The sequence below is a fragment of the Gossypium hirsutum genome, chromosome D01 (genome assembly GCF_007990345.1).
Source record: "Gossypium hirsutum isolate 1008001.06 chromosome D01, Gossypium_hirsutum_v2.1, whole genome shotgun sequence".
In the NCBI taxonomy this organism is placed as follows: domain Eukaryota; kingdom Viridiplantae; phylum Streptophyta; class Magnoliopsida; order Malvales; family Malvaceae; genus Gossypium; species Gossypium hirsutum.
In genome coordinates, this window is record NC_053437.1 from 511,434 (window position 1) to 530,573 (window position 19,140).

At 33.8% G+C, this 19,140-nt stretch overlaps 4 protein-coding genes and 1 non-coding gene across 7 annotated transcripts; 2 read left to right on the top strand and 3 right to left on the bottom strand.

The window, feature by feature from the left end:
* The first annotated feature begins 1,022 nt into the window (after nt 1–1,022).
* On the top strand, nt 1,023–3,974 carry LOC107928893 (protein CYPRO4). The gene is made up of 2 exons (XM_016860171.2): nt 1,023–2,728; nt 3,508–3,974. Exons 1-2 carry the CDS (start codon nt 1,130–1,132, stop codon nt 3,787–3,789), a joined length of 1,881 nt encoding a protein of 626 aa, XP_016715660.2. The 5' UTR covers nt 1,023–1,129; the 3' UTR covers nt 3,790–3,974.
* Nucleotides 3,975–5,117: 1,143 nt separating this feature from the next.
* On the bottom strand, nt 5,118–10,293 carry LOC107928817 (glycoprotein 3-alpha-L-fucosyltransferase A). Its single transcript, XM_041086618.1, has 7 exons — nt 9,613–10,293; nt 8,286–8,446; nt 7,253–7,494; nt 7,072–7,176; nt 6,841–6,997; nt 6,130–6,357; nt 5,118–5,647 (listed from the first exon to the last, which is right to left on the bottom strand). Exons 1-7 carry the CDS (start codon nt 10,000–10,002, stop codon nt 5,392–5,394), a joined length of 1,539 nt encoding a protein of 512 aa, XP_040942552.1. The 5' UTR covers nt 10,003–10,293; the 3' UTR covers nt 5,118–5,391.
* Nucleotides 10,294–11,221: 928 nt separating this feature from the next.
* Nucleotides 11,222–14,733, bottom strand: LOC107928826 (cold-regulated protein 28). Of its 3 annotated transcripts, none has more exons than XM_016860103.2 (5): nt 14,461–14,733; nt 12,766–12,924; nt 12,439–12,652; nt 11,738–11,850; nt 11,222–11,634 (listed from the first exon to the last, which is right to left on the bottom strand). In XM_016860103.2, the coding sequence occupies exons 1-5, from the start codon at nt 14,614–14,616 to the stop codon at nt 11,551–11,553; spliced, it is 726 nt and encodes a 241-aa protein (XP_016715592.1). In that variant the 5' UTR covers nt 14,617–14,733; the 3' UTR covers nt 11,222–11,550. The 3 variants fall into 3 exon arrangements, with proteins under 3 accessions (XP_016715592.1, XP_040942553.1, XP_040942554.1); XM_041086619.1 differs by having other exon boundaries at nt 12,766–12,927; XM_041086620.1 differs by having other exon boundaries at nt 11,733–11,850; nt 12,766–12,927.
* A 1,362-nt stretch (nt 14,734–16,095) lies between these two features.
* Nucleotides 16,096–16,168, top strand: TRNAR-UCU (transfer RNA arginine (anticodon UCU)). Its single transcript has one exon. It is a non-coding gene; the product is annotated as a tRNA-Arg (tRNA).
* Nucleotides 16,169–17,921: 1,753 nt separating this feature from the next.
* On the bottom strand, nt 17,922–18,711 carry LOC107928791 (40S ribosomal protein S16-like). Its single transcript, XM_016860057.2, has one exon. It carries the CDS (start codon nt 18,504–18,506, stop codon nt 18,069–18,071), a length of 438 nt encoding a protein of 145 aa, XP_016715546.1. The 5' UTR covers nt 18,507–18,711; the 3' UTR covers nt 17,922–18,068.
* Nucleotides 18,712–19,140: the final 429 nt, after the last annotated feature.

Sequence of the window (19,140 nt, forward strand, 5' to 3'; positions counted from 1 at the left end):
TTCAAGTAGTTTTTTTTTAATATTCGACATTGATTGTCAAGTCAATTTGGATCTAAGATATATTTTACTGGCCAATAGGTATTACTTATTTCGTCATACCAATTGTTGAATTGTCTCTTAGAGCTTGCTAATAGAACTTTTTGGTGATTTAAATAAAACTTTTGAATAATTTAAGGACTATAATAAAATTTTAGAATAGTTTAATGATCATTTTGTAACTTTAGAATAGTATAGCAACCTTGAGAGTAATTTACCCAAAGGAAAATCCAAAGCCTTATCATGTTTTGGAGTTTCTCTAAACGCGATCCAAACGCGTATTAACTGCTAATTTTTTAACATTCGGCCTTTTTGTAACGCGACGCGGTTGCCTACATTTGCGTACTATCCAAAGTTTCCAGCGTGGCATTTTACTTCGCTGCTAAGATTTCGCGCCACGTTATATTAACGCTAAGTAGCTAACCGCTAACCGATAATATCCGGTTACTTTCTCAACTACTCAAAAGCATGGTGCATTAATATTAATTATATTTTTATTTATAATTAATTTTATAATTTTTAACTCCATTAATATCATTAATTTGTTAGTTTTTAATTTTATTAGATTATTTCCGAAATAATAAAAGATAAAAATATATTATTTTAATATTTATTATTTTAATAAAAAATTTTAATTAATTTTTTAATTAAATTATTGTTGTTTTGACTTGTGAAACTAATTCAATTAATCGTATTATATACGTGTAGTTTTAATATCAAATTTAGCTAATCCTTTTTACTTTTTTACTTATTAAAAAATAAAAATTCCACCAAAAATATTTCAAATTCAAATTCCTTACTTTTTAAATTAGTCCCTGCTATTTTAATAAATACATAAAAAGAACAGAGGAATCTAATAATTCATTCACAAATAAAATAATAAAAAGCAAAATAAAATAAAGAAAACAAGAAAAAGATGTATTAACCGGTACTAGCCGGTGACTAAAGTGTCAAAGTCGGATCTATAAATACAGTAATCGGCTCTATCCTTTTGTTTGAAATCTGCCATCGGCAAAATCATAAAGCTCTCACAAGTTTCGAATTTTGCTCTTTAGTCCCTCAATTTATATTTGAAATTCACTAAGGTCCTAAAATGGGCACTGCTCAAAGCAGGGAAGATCGGATCACCGATTCAGAATCCGATGAAGGCTATGAAGAAGAAGAAGAAGAGGAGGAGGAGCAATACGACGACGCTTTAAGCGATCATCAAAACACTCAATCTTCATCTTCAACTTCAACTTCTTCAGGTACTCAGAAAAGCCTCGACGATATCGATGCTAAGCTCAAATCCTTGAAATTGAAATACAATTCTCAGCAATCAAGCCATAATCTCAAAAACCCAGTGAAGCTTTACCTTCATATAGGCGGGAACACACCCAAAGCGAAATGGGTAATCTCTGAAAAGCTCACTTCTTATAGTTTCACTAAGGAAAATGGTGATAATGATGAGAATTGTTGGTTTTTGGAAGTAGGAGCGAAAGTTAGGGTTAGGGTTTCGACTGAAATGCAATTGAAAATGTTTGGGGATCAGAAGAGAGTCGATTTTGTGGATAAAGCTGTTTGGGCTTTGAAGTTTTTAAGTGATGAAGAGTATAGGAATTTCGTTACTCAATTTCAGAATTGTTTGTTTGAGAATGTTTATGGTATGGAAGCTAGTGAAGAGAACAAAGTTAAGGTTTGTGGAAAGGAATTTATTGGGTGGATGAAACCCGAGGTGGCCGATGATTCCATGTGGGAAGACGCGGATGATCTGAGCTCGGGTTCAATTCCGGTTAAAGGGAATCGAGAGTTGATGGAAGAGTTTGAAGAAGCTGCTAATGGAGGTGTTCAAAGTTTGGCTTTAGGTGCATTGGATAATAGTTTCTTGGTTAATGATTTGGGTGTTCAAGTTTATAGGAACTTTAACCGTGGGATTCATGGGAAAGGAATTTGTGTTAAGTTCGATGCTGGTGGTTCGAGAATCGGAGGAAGTCCGTCGAGTTCGACTCCCAAAAAGGCTTTGTTAATGAGGGCCGAAAGGAATATGATGCTTATGAGTCCAGAGAATGAAGGGAAACCAAATGCAACAGGGCTCAAGCAGGTTGATATCGAGACTGGGAAGATTGTCACGGAGTGGAAGTTCGAGAAAGACGGTGCCGATGTCACAATGAGAGATATCACTAACGATACCAAAGGGTCGCAATTGGATCCCTCGGAATCGACATTTTTGGGTTTAGATGATAATAGGTTGTGTCAATGGGATATGAGAGATAGAAAAGGGGTGGTTCAAAACATTGCCACAAGTGATTCACCTGTTTTGCATTGGTCTCAAGGGCATCAATTCTCGAGAGGGACAAATTTTCAGTGCTTTGCGAGCACTGGAGATGGGTCAATTGTGGTCGGATCACTTGACGGGAAGATTCGGTTGTATTCGAAGACATCAATGAGGCAGGCCAAGACTGCATTTCCCGGTCTCGGTTCACCGATCACTCATGTGGATGTTACCTATGATGGGAAGTGGGTTTTGGGCACAACTGATACGTATCTTGTCCTCATTTGCACTCTGTTTACAGATAAAGACGGGAAGACAAAAACCGGGTTTAGTGGTAGAATGGGGAATAAAATTCCAGCACCCAGATTGTTGAAGTTGACTCCTCTGGATTCACATCTAGCTGGGAACAATAATAAGTTCCATGGTGGCCATTTCTCATGGGTAAACATCGAGACTGACCTTTATTTAATTGCTTTCTGCTACATCGTTTTTCACTTTCCAGTTTTGTTTAGGGTTTACAGTTCTTGTTTAGGACTTAAGATTCACATCTATGCTCTAATTTTTGTTTAGGGGTTAGGGTTTTGGGATCTGATGTTTAGTGTATTAGGTTTTATTTACCTTTAACGCTTCCGACCACTGCACCTTTAAGCTACTAAGGAACGATCAGAGATTAGATCTTGTAGAGTTCAATTTCCATTCTTGATCCGTGACCAATATGAATGGTCACCTATGAACTCGAATTTCCTTTTCTAAGCTATTGAAGAACGATTGGATATTAGATCTCGTAGAGTTCAATTCCCGTTCTTGATTCATGACCAATATGAGCAGTCACTATAACTCGGATATCTGAGCTATATAGTCACAACAGGAGATTAGATCTAATAGAGTTCAGTCTCCGGGATATGAAACGGTCATTATGAACTTGAATTTTCCTTTTCTAAGCTATCGAGCGACAATGGGAGATTAGATCTCATAGTTTGATTCCCATTCCGAATCCGTGACCTCTAGGACCGGTCACCATGGACTCAAAGTCGCTCTGGCTAGGCCTTTGTGCATGCTTTATATTGAGTATAAAACATAGTCTCCCTTGGACGTGATTCATTAACGTTGGATAGTTTAAATGATCATTTACGTTGCTTCTTTTCGATTTTCGTAACTTCAATACTACATGACATTCATAACTTTCGGAACTGACCCACTAATCGAACTCTCTTTCTCAGGTCACCGAGAATGGTAAACAAGAGCGACACCTAGTTGCAACCGTGGGGAAATTCAGCGTGATATGGGATTTCCAGCAAGTGAAGAACAGCGCTCACGAATGCTATCGGAATCAACAGGGTCTCAAGAGCTGTTATTGCTACAAAATCGTATTGAAGGATGAATCTATCGTAGAGAGTCGATTCATGCACGACAACTTTGCCGTTAGTAACTCACCCGAAGCTCCGCTGGTTGTGGCAACTCCGATGAAAGTCAGCTCTATCAGCCTCTCTGGCAGAGGATGACATTTGCCCAAGTAGAGGATATTACTTTTCATATACGTAAAGAGAAACTTATCCATATCTGACATTCGCTCACATCATATGCTTTGTGTTTGTATTAAAAAAAGCTTGGATTGTTGAACATCAGTGTGATTGTTTTTCTTTTCACGCACTTGTAAATAATATATGGTACATGAGTTTCTCTTTTATCTCTTTCAAGCCTTGTCTTAAATATAACTTAGTTTTTGTTATAGGAATTTTTTTTATTGTTAATTATATTACTGACATTAGAATAATAATTTAGTAATATTATTATATGATAGTAATAAAAGTAATGTTAATTAATATGATAGTATATTAATGTGAAATTAATTAATTTAGTTATATCTTTCAAAAATTCAATTTAAATAAAATATTATTAATTTATAAAATTATAATTTATAAAATCATTTAATATAATTAGATAAATTAAAAATAATAATAATTCAAGTTTTTAATTAAATAAATATAATATATATAAATATGATTTTATTTTAAATATAATAATAACTAGGGATAAATATTAAATTTATATATAAGCTTTGGTCTAATGTATAATTTGATACATAAAATTTGATTTGTTGAATTATATGTATGAAACTTGAATTATTATATACCAATTAAAACTTATATTTAATATGATAAATATATGCATTAGTAATATACTTTCGTTCAGAATAACATCTAAAAAATTATACGGGAAAAAAATCATATTTTAGTGTTATTTAATAAGTCTTGTTTTCGGCACCAAAAAAAAATATGATTATATTATGTCAATGACATGAAATATTAAATAAATAGTTCTTTGTAGGTAAATTTTTGATTTGTATTCGAATAATTAGTTATTTTATCTAATTACTTAATATTTTATGATCAATTATTTTTTATTTTTTTATTTTATTACTTCTAAAACATTATTTATTCTCTTGATTATTTATCAAAATTAATAGACTTAATACACAATTAATGATGCTATGAAAATTTTGAAGCTAAAACTTAATGCTACGAATCATAATAACCAGTATCGTTCCGATATTGATCATACCATTTAATACATGTTTTAATCCTAAATTAGTACTAAATAATTTATGTTCCGTTTTGATCAAAACTTCGACCCGTTTTGGTGCATTTTAACCTATTTTGACAGATACCAATGCGTACTATGTACATTTTCACGTACTGATTGATATAATATTTTAATATTTTAAATTAATTTTAAATATTTTAAAATTTTATAGTTGCATATATGTATATAATATATTAATATATATATGAAAAATATTTAAAAAGTACCGACAAAAACTAACACGATATACCAAATTGTACCGGTACCAAAACAATACCGATACATTCACCAATACGGTACTGATTAATACCATCCAAAAATTTTAATCATTGCTCATCAACTATAACTTAGCAGTTCATCAATCTAAAATGAAAACAAAATTCAAAAAGAAGCATTGGATAAAATTCATAAGCTGCATGAGGCTGCCTTTGATCTTTGAGGAAATGTTCCTCAGCAAACAGTCATCGATATCAGGAATCCATCATTGGTGCTCGAAGATGAGATAACGGAAACCACCGGTCTTACACGAATATAACTTCGAACTTCGCGCAAGGGTTGTTTTCGATATGGTTCTTAAGATCAGCATCCCCTTTGAACTTGAATGTATATAAAGCCTGTCTTTGTGTCAACCCAAGAGGATATATTCTGTGTACTTTTAGTTCATCTCCACCTCGAAGGCTTTCTGGCCTTTCCGGTTTCCAAATAGGAACGTGTTTCCGAAACTTGAAATGCGTAAGAACCGCAACCTCCAAGGCCTTTAAGGTCATATTGCCGGACCTGCTCACCGATATCGGAAAAATAAGGATTTTGTCTTGTTTTGTCATCAGTAATAACAGTTTTGCAAACATTTTACTTGTTAAGGGGGGTCGGCTCTTTTTTGGTGAGAAGTTTTTGAATTATTATGTGTTGAGAAGCCGACAGAACTCTTAAATGGAGGTATTGTTCCTATTGTGTTTATACTCGATTTAGCCCTAAGTTTTTGTCTCCCTATTTCGAGAAAGGGCGGTAGTGTTCTTATCCACTAAGACCCTTTAAGGGTAGGGGTTCGAACCCCCTCCGTGAACCCCTTCAGGCTTTTCTCGGAGTAGGGAGACAAAAACCCAAGGCTAAAATCGAGCATAGACATCTCAGGAATAATACCTCCGTTCGAGGTTTGATCGGCTACTTAGTGGACAACACTTCAAAGACTTCTCTAAAAACGAGAGCCAACCCCCCTTAACAGTACTAATATTAGCTAAAGAGTACAAGAGCTATACTACCTTAAGAAAATTGAATCCATCTCGAACCTCCCTCGTTCCCGTACGTATAAATGATATACGGTTTCTGATCCTTTGTTACACTTGCAGGGACGTTTCTTGGCATCGGAATCCTTTTCTTCTTTTTCCCAAATGGTGGTTGCTATGTGAATGCACAAACGGCACGACGAATGAACCGCAGCCATATCGACAAGGGCCTTGAAAGTATCGGTCGGGCCTTCTTGCTTCCACCTAAACCCATTGATATCTCATTGTTAACAAGATTCTGGTAAAAGTACCATGGATGTCCCTGTATTAGGAGTTAGATTGCATGTTATCCCCTTTACTCAAAAATGGAATCAATTAGTCCTTATACATTAGATCAAAGAGCAAGCTAATTATTTCTGTTAAAAATTCCATCTATTTCTATTGTTAAAAACTAGCATAACTGACAAAATAATCAAACAATTACACGTGGTGTGTTATGTGTACCTTATTTTGATATATTCTGACATATAGAGACCAATTTTTAATAGTAGAAATGGATAAAATTTTTAATAAAAATACTAGTTTACTCTTTAATCTAACGTATAGGGACTAAATGAAATTCGACTACTACTCCTAATATAAAATATAAGGACCTCCATGGTACTTTTACCACAAGATTCCTCGTGAAGAAATCATATTATAATTCTGGCCATCAAAGAAACAATTTCCGTATGGTAACGTATTCACCTTAATAATCGATTATAAGCGTCCGGGTTTCCTGCAAGGTACTTCATTTGTTCTGCAATGGATCGAACATCCTTCAAGTCCTTAATATGTAAATATGAATCGGAAGAAGGAGCAAAATCTTCAATATTTGGTGCACCAATCACCACGGGTACGCTTCCTACAAAATTTACCATTTCCATTAATCTGACGATGAAACTAAAACCAAACGGCATCGGAGCGTAATGTTCATACCTGCAACAAGAGATTGGAAAAACTTCTCCGTGACATAATCTTCCTCGTTCGAGTTCTCGAAAGCCAAGCTAAACTTATATCGTTTCAGAATTTCGACTTTGTCCACTGCAAATTTAAATGAAATATAAACACGGATTCATATTTGAATTAAAAATATACTAAGTTTAATACTTCAATTCACCTCTCTCGTCACGATTTTTATGGCAACGACCATAAGAATCTATCTTGATATTCTCCTTTTCGAGCTCCATAAGAGCTTCCAAACGAAAGTTGCTAGCCATACAGTTAGAAATGAAAGCAGCTGCAAGAGCCTTCTCAGACTTCGGGATCACCGGTGCCATGATATCATACTCAGCCCAAGAAAAATATCCGACAGGTACATCGGACGAGAGGCTAGTTGTCATTACAATCTCAAAACCATCCCTAAATTCATAGAAAAAGAAAACCATTAGTTTTACACCAATATTCAATAGTTCGATGGGGGAATATCAGGTTCATTCATACCAAACATGTCCAAAAGAAAAGCACATTAGAAGTATGTGTTAAATCTCATAACGGTCAAGCCATGTCAACGAGCCTAGATGCTTGGAACATGTTTTCGTTGAAGCATCACATTGAGTTTATTGTCCATAGATTATAGCTTCTAAGGGTAATCACAACAAATATCACATTTAACTAGAACCCACGTCAGATTATGAACATATTCAACAGTTTGAAGGGGGAATATCAGGTTCATTTATTCCGAACATATCTGAAAGAGAAGTACATTAGAAGTATGCGTTAGAATCTTATAACGGTAAAGCCATGTCAATGAGCCTAGATGCTCGGAAACAAGTTGTTGTTGAAGCACCATCGAGTTTATTGTCCATGGATCATACCTTCTAAGAGTAATTCACAGGAAATATCGCATTTAACTAGAACCCACTTCGGACTAGTAACATATTCAACGGTTTGAAGTGGGAATATCGGGTTCATTTATACCTAACATATCCAAAAGATAAGCACATTAGAAGTATAATGGTAAAGCCATGTCAACCAGCCTAGGTTCTCAGAAACATGTTAGTTTATAGTCCACAGATCATAAGCTTCTACGGGTAATTCACAGCAAACATCGTATTTAACAGAATTGAGCATCACGAGTAAGGCAATATTAACGGTAAAATCCATGATCATTTCAAATACAACCAAAGCCATCATAGATTGTGCTTACCCACCGTCGTGCCTGAGTAATATTATTCTCCTCATAGTAGGAAGCCGATTCCATAGAACGATGCACCCTAGGTGCTTTAGATTTTTTAGGCAATTTAAAAGTAGCATCAGCTTTCCTACTCCAGTTGGATCTGAAGCTACAATTCACGGCACAACTTTTAAAGTCCTACAATACCAAGAAGTTGAAGTCAGTAATTCAAAAAGGATATAACGACTTAAATCGGATTTTAAGTCCCGAAAGCCAACTAATAAGTTCAAGTTCTAAACATCATCAAGCTTGAAACAATGATATGCAGAATTAGGAGAACATTTAGAGGGAACTAGCAAAATAATATACAAGTTTCCTAATGTACTAGATTAGAAGAAAATATAGAAAATGTCAAGGATAAACTTATATATACACATATATATAGGAAACCACTAGGATTAATATATGTATATATATATGACTTCCAAGATAGTTCCGCCAACGGATACTATAAAGACATATTCATATAGGCAATGCGATAAACTTATATATATTGGAAACCTCTAGGATTAATATATAAATGTATATGACTTCCAAGATAGTTCTTCTAGCCCTAACAAATGCTATGAAGACATATATATATTATATAGACAATGTCTAGGATAAACATATATATATAAGAAATCTCTAGGATTAACCTATATATATATATGCATGTAAATATATAGACTTTAATAGTAAATTGGTCACTAAACAATACCTCAATTCTCAGATTGGTCCTTAAAGTGTTTCTTTTTTGTTGACACCTGACATGTTTTTATTGGATGCCATACACATTTCAGGTAAAATGGAACAGAATTGATAGTTTAGGATCACTTTTGACAAAAAATAAAACTTTAGGACCAATCTTAAAAATGGGGTATAGTTTAAGGACCAATTTACGAATAATGCGAAATACATATATGTCTGACTTCCAAGGTTATTCCTCTGCAATTAACAGATACTATGAAGATACATACATGCATGCATGCATACATCCATCCATTCATCCATGCATCCATCCATTCATACATATACACACAATTAAGACAGGCTATGAAGACATATATACATACATACATGATGCATGCATGCATGCCTGCCTGCCATAAACAAATGCAATGAAGACATGATCTTCACTCAAAAGCAAAAATACCAAAAAAAGAACATTATATCACCTGCATTCATGTATTATGATAAAAATAAACAAACAGAGCTTATTAGTAACCTCGGAATTTCACAAACAAATCACTAAAAAAATCACAATCTTAAAAGCTAAAGGTTAAAAAATCTAAACGAAAAATAATTATAGTAATAGTAATAACCTCCTTATCACCAGAAATCAAAATCCAGATTGGATCCTTGTTAAAATCCCTTGAATAAACCAGTGTATCTTCTCTCTCAAGCCACTCCTCACAGGTTTCCACACCTGAGTTACGATGACCACCCAAACCTCGAATCCCGGAATTTCGAACGCCGGCGACTTTCACACCACTAGAAGAGTGCTGTGTACGGAACAATTCCGGCCACGAATGGAAAAACGTGGCGTTTTTGGCGTTCCCGAGACGACCCAGAAACGCGAGTTGAGCAATGACGGCGAGGGCGATGAGCCATGGCATCAAAGTGGACCATCTTTTCTTGTTGGAAACGGATATGGGAGATGCATCGGAAATGGGCAACCCTTCATGGGCTCTTGATCCTCTTAGATTTGGCATTTCTCGATTTAATTCGAGTTTTAAGGGTAGAAACCACGAAATAATTAGAGAAATAAAGACTTCGACGTCAATGAAAAATGAAAATTTGAAGATAAAATTTGAATAGTAATGGCTTGTTTGTGAATTAATGGACGGACGAACATTTTTCGTCGTTCAAAAAAGGCATTGACGTTGGCATGGGCTTCCCGTTCGAGTCGGATATTCCGGTTTTCGGCTTCGGCCGCCGGCGAGCCGTAGCAGCGGATAGACTTAGTTAGGGTGGTGGCGGGAGAGGATTAAATAAAATTACGAAAGAATAACACTTTGAGAAATCATATTTATAGTATTTTATAATACTTGTATATTAATATGGGATAAAGTATAATTTAGTCCTCAAAATTTGATATTATTTTTAATCTTGGTCCATATTTCTTTTTGAAGGATTGGTCCATGAATTTTTATTTGGCCCACATTCGTCCCGAAACTTGGTCAATTTGATTCTTGAACTTGGATTTTGTTAATTATTATAATATATTTTTAGGGATGACATAATATAATTTGGAGTGCTATATCATCACACCTTAATTGAGTTTAAATTTAAGGACCAAGTTGAGAAAATGTACCAAATACACATACTAAAGGTTCCTTTTATCTTTATTAATAATTTATGAAGGGTCAATTACATGGAACATCTTAAAACTATGATTCAAAATTACAAAATCATCCTTTAACTTCAAAACACTTTTAATTGAGCTTCGAAGTATCATCATCTTACCCATCCGACTATTCCATTGCCTAACATGATGTTAAATGTCAATTTAAATTTGATTTGGAGTAAATTTAAAATATGTAGATTAAAATTTTGAACTTTCCCAAACTATGATTCAAATTTCAAAATGATTCTTTAACTTCAAAATATTTTAATTGAGCTTTCGAATATCAACATCTTATCAATCAAACCATTTCATAGCTCATTTTCAAAATATGTAATGGACTCAAAACACTCATTTTCCATCTATTATCATGTTACTCGGGCTCGGATGTGAGTTTCAAATACCAAACTCAATGCATCCACTTTTATCTAAATTTTTCTTTCTATATTCTCGTACATATAACTAGCTATGCATCGGAAACGAGCGGAAGTGCGAAACACAAACGTTTTAAAAAACTGATGAATTGGAGCATCCGGATCTAAGGTATATATTCATTGTGCCTACCTAAAGCATAAACAGATCACTGATAGCTTAGAATGCAAGTTAGGTATAAAATTAGGTATAAAATTGCAGCGCAGATCTAATAATGAAGAGAAGAAAAAGAACAAAAGAATTCTACCGTAAATCTATGCTAAATCGTCCAACTGCAAAATCATCAATCAATTCTTTGCACTGCATTCTCTCCCAGCGTTTTTCGGCAACCGAGCACTGAGCAAGAAATTGCCGAATTTATTTCACGGCCAAAAATAAGTATCATTGATTTTTTTCCCTGTTCATTAGTAGAAATTGAACTCTCCATTAGGAAGTATTGTATGTTGGACTTTCGGCAGGTGAAGCTCTTGGTGAGGCCTGACAGCTATTTCTTTTTTGTTCCTCTTTTTGCAGATGTATGGCTTATGATTGAGTCATCTGCCGAGTTTAATTTTCCTAGCGGCGAAACCTGAACAAGAGTTTCATGGATAATAAATTTGAGGTTTCTAGACATCTTCTCAAACAGTTAAGCTTTTGTAAAAGGCAGAGACAGTTAAAATTTTTAACCTTACTTGACCGTTACTTGAAGCATCAAGCATCGGCATCATCTTCAAGCGTTTTGCCCCGGAAAAACAGCTGGTTTTTTCTCTTAGCTTTTCATCCACAAAATTCTGATCTGAGACCTCTATAAAAGAGCAAATACTTCAGTTAAACAAAAAAAATACAAGCACCATTCCAGATTAACTCGGAAGTAAATAATTTCTCTCGGGGCAAACAAAAGAAAATACAAAACAAGTGCCTCTTGATTTTAAGGAAACATGACACCACACATGGCATTTCTCCATTTCAAGTCTATTCGAAAGTGGGTTTTGGTGTGGTGGGATACCTTCCAAGTCCCCACCGTGCAGCACCACCAAGCCAAATGGGCACTTCATCCAATCTCACATCGGTAACTTCAAGTCACTTTCACCCATCATGTGCATGTGAAGTTCAGAGAAAGAACCAAAACCGATATTCCTCCACTGGTTGTTAAACCAATCACATAACCCAAAAGGCTCATTCAGATAAACGTTTATGTCAAAAGCATACTAGGAGAGGAAAACAAGTTTGTTTACAAAGATCTCCACGAAAATGATGCATTTTCATGGAAAGAGCAATGCATTAAGTTAAAAAAGGTATGCACCAAATAGCATGGAATGGGGAAGCTCATAACAGAAACGCTTGAAGGCAATAAGAAGAGGAAAATATGCTAGCAGATTAAGCCTAGATGTACCAGTAGTGCAGGCACCCAAATTCGTATTACTTCTAGAGCAGATTCTGACATTGGGAACCGCAGTTTTTCTCGAAAAAGGAAATGTTGCTGAGCTGCTTTTGGCTGCAGATGTAGAATAATGTAATGGATTCGCCAGGATATCACTAGAATCAGCAGTGCTATTCAACAACGGGTCATTGCTCTTCAGGTAGCAGCCATCTTGGAGAACCGAAAACTGAAAAGACAACCAAGATAACTTATTGAAACAAAGCAATTAATTGAGTTAAAACCATAAGGTGAAGATGGCAAGCAGGTTAAGTCTCTGACTTGATGAGAGGAATAACTTACTTTGGCAGGCAGTTGTGGGGCTGGACATGGCTCCCACATTTCCTCCCGTGGATAACAGCCTCGCGATCTCATAGAATAATGCAACTGCTCGGCAAATGATGTTTCTAAGAACTCAAGATACGAGTTGTGCTTCTCGTTGGTCCAAACCATAGTTTGACCCTGCTAAGTTGAAAATAAAAAATAACAGAAAAGATTTAAGCTGCATACACGATGAAATGGGAGTTCTATGATAAATTAACCTCAGGAAAAAAAGTTAAACCATTTGCACGAGATGAACTAATAAAGAAATAAGAGTTTCCTCAATAAGAGGACATCCTTTAACTTACCATCCAATCCATAGTGATATCAAATAGCCGAAGGACCGTTCTGGTAGGTTTACCTTTTTGGATTTCTTGGATAGAATTTATCGGGACAAACAGAAGGAAAAGGTGCTCAACAAAACATAATCTATGATGGAAGAACTAGGTAGCGCATGAGGAAATTGCATTACTAACCAAAGGAATCCAGGATTACAATCCTAGAATCTAAATGAGGAAATTGGAGAGGACCAGAGAATTAAAGCTGTTTATATACTGATAGCAAATGAAGAATAAACAAGACATTTATAAGGCTTTCCTAATCACATCCAGCAGAAAGCCATCTTAGGCACTAAATGAATGAAGTAAATGGGAGATATTCTCCTTAAATAGAGGGAATGAAGGGTGCTATGTTTTGAGGCTGTGATTGATAGAGAAACCTGTTTTGAGCTTGCCTTTTCTGGCGATTTATTGAAATTATATCTCATTTTTCATTAATATTGGAGACATTAAAAAAAAGTTCGTTCCTCGCAAATATATCAAGTATAAACCAGCTTATAAGAAATTAAAAAAAAAAAATTCTCTATGATGGTCATCTTAAGAAAGCCATAGAGTTCATTTACTTGAAACTACAATATTTAGCAGTAACAATGCCCCCATTATACAATTGATTCAAACGACTAGTATTTAATTGGTGCTAAATAAAGAAACTAGTCATGATTTTACAGTGAATTTTCCATCTCTCTATTCCAAATAAACTAAATCATTTAAACTCATTGAGCATTATAAAAACTGAGATTCTCCGTTCTCAAGTTAAGATCAATAGATGCACAAACAGAAAAAAAAACTTATAAAATAAAATGATTTATAATCATCATTTTTTTATCAACACAACATCATCACTGGAAAATGAAAATGGAAAAGAAATAATTCATTAAGCGGTCTCTTTTTCTCTCTGCGATTCCCTAATTTTACTGTGAATTTCCACTTCTCTACTCCAAAAAACTAAATCATATCAATTTATTAAGCATTATAAAAACTGAGATTCTCACATACAGATCAAAATATGCACAAAGAGAAAACACACACACACACACATAAAACAAAATGATTCATTATAATCTTCATTCTTTTAACAACAAAACATCATCACAGCAAAATTTGAAAAGAAACAGCAACAGTAATAAAATCATTATCATGCAATCCTAAAATCAACCTAGTCGTCTTAAATGAACCGATCTCCTTTTCTCTTTATTGTTCCCTAATACTTGAAATCAGACCTCCATGATTCAAACATCACTAAAAAAGTAATGACTAAAACTTAACGGATAAAGAATAACGCATCAAGCTACAATTCAAAAATAAAAAAGGAAGTTAAATTAGAAAATAACTAAATTACCGGTGTGGCATTTGCAGTAGGATCTCGGAAGCTCTCAATGGTTACACCAGAGGAAGAAGAGTCCGAGTTCAACTGAGTGAACTCATTTAGACGATCCAATAACGGATCCGAAGACGGAACCGGTACCGGAAAATTCCGCCGGAGATTATGTCCCATTGTTGACCTTTTTTTCTTGGCTTTCAAATCGGAAAAATAGGAAAAACGTGAAGATTGTTTTGAAATTTATAAAGAGAAAAAAAAATTAAAATCCTTAAATTTAGCAGAGAAAATAGAGAGGCGCTGTTGTTTATTGTTGTTTGTTTGAAGGGCCAGTAAAGAAGGTCCACAAGGTGACGCTTTTGCACGTGTCAAAATAAGGTAGGTGACACGTCAACAGGTGCGATAATATCTTGGGCCAGTGTCAACCAGATATTTTTGTTTTCCCTCTTCCGGCATTGAAGCATTTAAGCTGTTCGCACGCTTTTAACGGTACACGTGAAAAATATATGTATATTTAAAATATGGGTTAATTTCATTAAACATCCTCAAGATATGACCAATATTTTAAATTAGTCCTTCAGTTTTAAAGGGAGTATTAATATTGTATCTATTATGTCTTTTTTACATTAGATTAATCGTGAATTTAGGTGCTAAATGCAATCTCAATCTGACATAGAGGATATTTAAAACATTTGGATTAAATTATAAATATGCTTGTATCTATTACATAAACTAGTGGGATCTGACGTACTAAAAAACAAATTGTGCCAAAAAATTAGAATGATACTCATTTTCCTTTGATATCATATATCTAAGTTTCATATGTTATTATTTCATATCCATATATGGTAAAATTGTATTTTGGTCCCTAAAAATAAAAAGGTTTCTATTTTTTTATCAAAAGTGATGAAGTTGTAAATTAATACAAGATAAAATTACACTTTAACTTCATAAAAATTATAATTTAATTCCGATTCTCTAAACTTTTTTTTGAATTCTCCGATAAACTGCTTAATGTTATTTAAGTAAGTCTTGAGCTTAATTTTTGTTGATGGGAAAAATAATTTTAAGAGAATTTTGCCTAATGTTTAAAGTTTAACTTAACTCGAATTTATATTTGGTCGAAACGTAATGTAACCACCGGATGTTGGGAAGGTATAGGAGCAAAGGATAAAAAATTAATTATGCGAAGGAAAAGTAACAAGTTTATGGCTAGGAAAGTAGTTTTCTTAAAAGAGAAAGAAAGTAATTATTAATCTTATCCATTTTATAACAAAATTCTCTTACTCTTTCATTTTCATCCTCCTCGAGTTTTATATCACATGCCAATATTAAAGATGTAAATGAGTGATTTATGCTACTTAAGTTTAAAAAAAAAAACAATCTCAAATTTAATCGATCATTGTTAAGTTCGATTTAAACTCGAGTTTCAATAATTTCAATTCAGTCTCATATATAAATAGTAGAACTTGAAGTTAAATAAGAGAATCATCAAGATTTCTAAAATCAGACTGGTAATCGCGATTAGTCAAACCATGGATTCTTCAGTCCAACTAGTTTAACTGATATGTCCAATTCTATTAAATAAATCATTAAAAAATAAAAATATATATATAGCTAATTTGAATTAATTTTTATGTCAGAGTAACATCATCGGCGCTCGTGGCCTAATGGATAAGGCGCCTGACTTCTAATCAGGCGATTGTGGGTTCGAGTCCCACCGGGCGTGTGTAAGTTTTTTATTTTTTATTTTATTTTTTTTATCTAGTATTATTGGGCAGAAGTCTGGGCTCATTGTATTAATGACCAAAGTGAGCCTATTACGGCCCATTGGCTGCAGCAAACTAACGGGCCCAGTCAAAGGCCCAACCTTTGGTCCTTATTCCTTTTTTCTCGACTTTTTATATTTATTTTGAAAGGGATAAAGTAAGATTTAGTCCTTGAGCTTAATAACTTTTCTCATTTTGGTCTCTGAACTTTTTTTGTCCATATTAGTCCTAGAACTTGACATCTTTTCTCAATTTAGTCCATCTTGGTTCTGGAACTTGGCAACTTTCTAAATTTGGTCCCTGAACTTGGAGTAATATGAACAAAAACAATTACTAAGCTCAAGGACCAAACTAAGAAATGGTGTTAATTTTTAGGACTAATATGAACAAAAAAAATTTGGAGACCAAAATGGGAAAGACTAACTCTTGCTTTCACCCTTTAAAAATAAATAAACGTGGAGAAAAAAACAAAGGACAACGTAATCAAAGGATTAATGACCAAATGTGATGATGTCGCTAATAGATAATATCATGTCATCACTTGAAAACTTATAAAAAAAATTTGTAAAAAATTATCATTCTTTTATTTTTTGTATTTTTTAAAAATTTTATATAAATTTTAAATTTTTTTCAAGTGATGATGGGACACTCCACGTCATCACACCTTAAATGAATTTAAATTCATAGACCAAATGGAGAATAGTTATCAAAATTTAAGATTATTGTGGACAAAAAAAATTCAAAGACTAAAATGAAAAATAATTGTAAAGCTCGAGGACTAAACATTCATCCTTTTTAATAAAGGAGTAGAGGTTATTGGATAATCAATCACGAGATGAGTTTTAATTAAATAGTAGGAATAATACCCGCGATGTGGGGTTTGATTTTAATAAATAATATATATTAATATTAGTAATTGATGTATTTATTTAATAATGAATTATTTTGTTTTGATCCTATAATATATTTTATATATAATTGATAAATTTCAATTAAATTTTCAAATAAATATGTTTTATTTTTATTATCGGACTTAATATTAAAAATTAATCAAAATTAAAAATATTAAGTATTTAAATATTTTAAATATTTGTAGAATTTAAGGAAAACAATTAATTTAATCAAAACTTTATCTAACCTCAACTTTTAAGATATGTACATTTCGAAGGTTAGTTTTCAAATACGGTAATCAATGGGCAGATAACCACACCACACACATACATCATGTTCGAAGAGAGCTTCCCGAATAAAGACCTTCCACTTGCTTCCACTTGCTCCCTTAAAAGGTTAGTTTTTTATGTATTTCACTGCTAATGAGAATGACAAATTTATAGCCATAAATATTAATATCATCCTATCCCAGTAATGGAGGATTTTACTTGTAAAATTGCCCAGAAGCCGGACAAATTGCTCGACTTAAGCTGAATTTGAACAATAATTTTTACATCCCTCCATTCTAAATACTCTTCAAAGAGATAAACAGTAAAATTATATTTCATTCTCATAAACGAGGATCAAACCACCAATAATATGATCAAGCGACACAAAAAGTACTTGCACTTTTCAATGATGTTTGAAAAAGACAGGGCACTATTTCATTAAATGGTATCGAATGACGGATTGATTGAACGATTTTTATTTTTATGATTTTTTAATCCAAACGGTCGACAACTTCAACAAGAATATTAGAAATCAACAATAATTTAAGGCCAATTTCAAAAGATTCAAGCAATGAATTTAAATAAACATAAAAAACAAAAATTCAAAATTCTGAAACTCAGTAACATCTTAAAATCATAGATATTTATGAGAAAAAAACGAAAATCCAGTTTATTTGGCCAAACAAACCCTGAAATTTCATCAACGGTAACTCTTCTGGAACCTTGCCCTAGCACCTCTTCCACCGAATTTCTTCGGCTCACACCTCCTTGGATCAGCCACCAGCAAAGTCCGGTCGTACGTCACCAAAACATCCTTAATATCCTTCTTGCTTTGCTCGTCGACATACTTTTGGTAGAAGGCAACGAGGGCTTTCGCTATGCTTTGACGGATAGCGTAGATCTGAGAAGTGTGACCTCCGCCTTTGACTCGGATTCTCATGTCGACGCCGGCGAAACGGTGGCGGCCTAAGAGAAGGATCGGTTCGACAGCTTTGAATCGGAGGATCTCCGGCTCCACGAGCTCGATGGGACAGCCATTGATCTTGATCAAACCACGGCCTCTCTTGCAGTGTGTTACAGCTACCGCCGTCTTCTTACGGCCGAAACACTGTACGGACTCGACTGCTTTTTCCGCCATTGTTCTTTTTTCATTAGGGTTTTCAAAAAATGAAGGCTGAGAGATTTATATAGGGTGGCTATGGCTTAGGTTTGTTCTTTTGTAAGGGTTAAATTGTCATATCATTGTATTTTCTTTAGGTTATATTCTGTTATTAGTCCTTGTACTTCACGAAAGTTGTAGATTTGGTCCCTATACTTTAATTTGATCAGTTTTTAGTCTCTATATTTTTCAATTTTCAAATTTTATTCTTCACCAAAATTATAATTGTTAAGTTCTATTATTTTCAAAATCCAATAGAACAAACATATTATCATATGCCTAATACTATATTAGCTTGATACACTAAAAAACTAATTAATGGAATAACAACTGTTATTTGTACCAAGATTGAAATTTTAAAAAATGAAAATATAGGGACTTAAAATGATCCAATTGGAGAATATTGACTAAATCTATAACTTACGCGTAGTACATGACTAGTAATTGAATTTAGCCAACAAATTTAACTATTATTGTTTGGTCCATGACTAAATTTTGAAAATTCATAAAGTATAATGACTAAAGCGTACTAATTTGAAAAGTACATGGGATAGAATTTATCAAATTAAAGTATAGAGACTAAATCCACAACTTTCACAATGTACAGGGATCT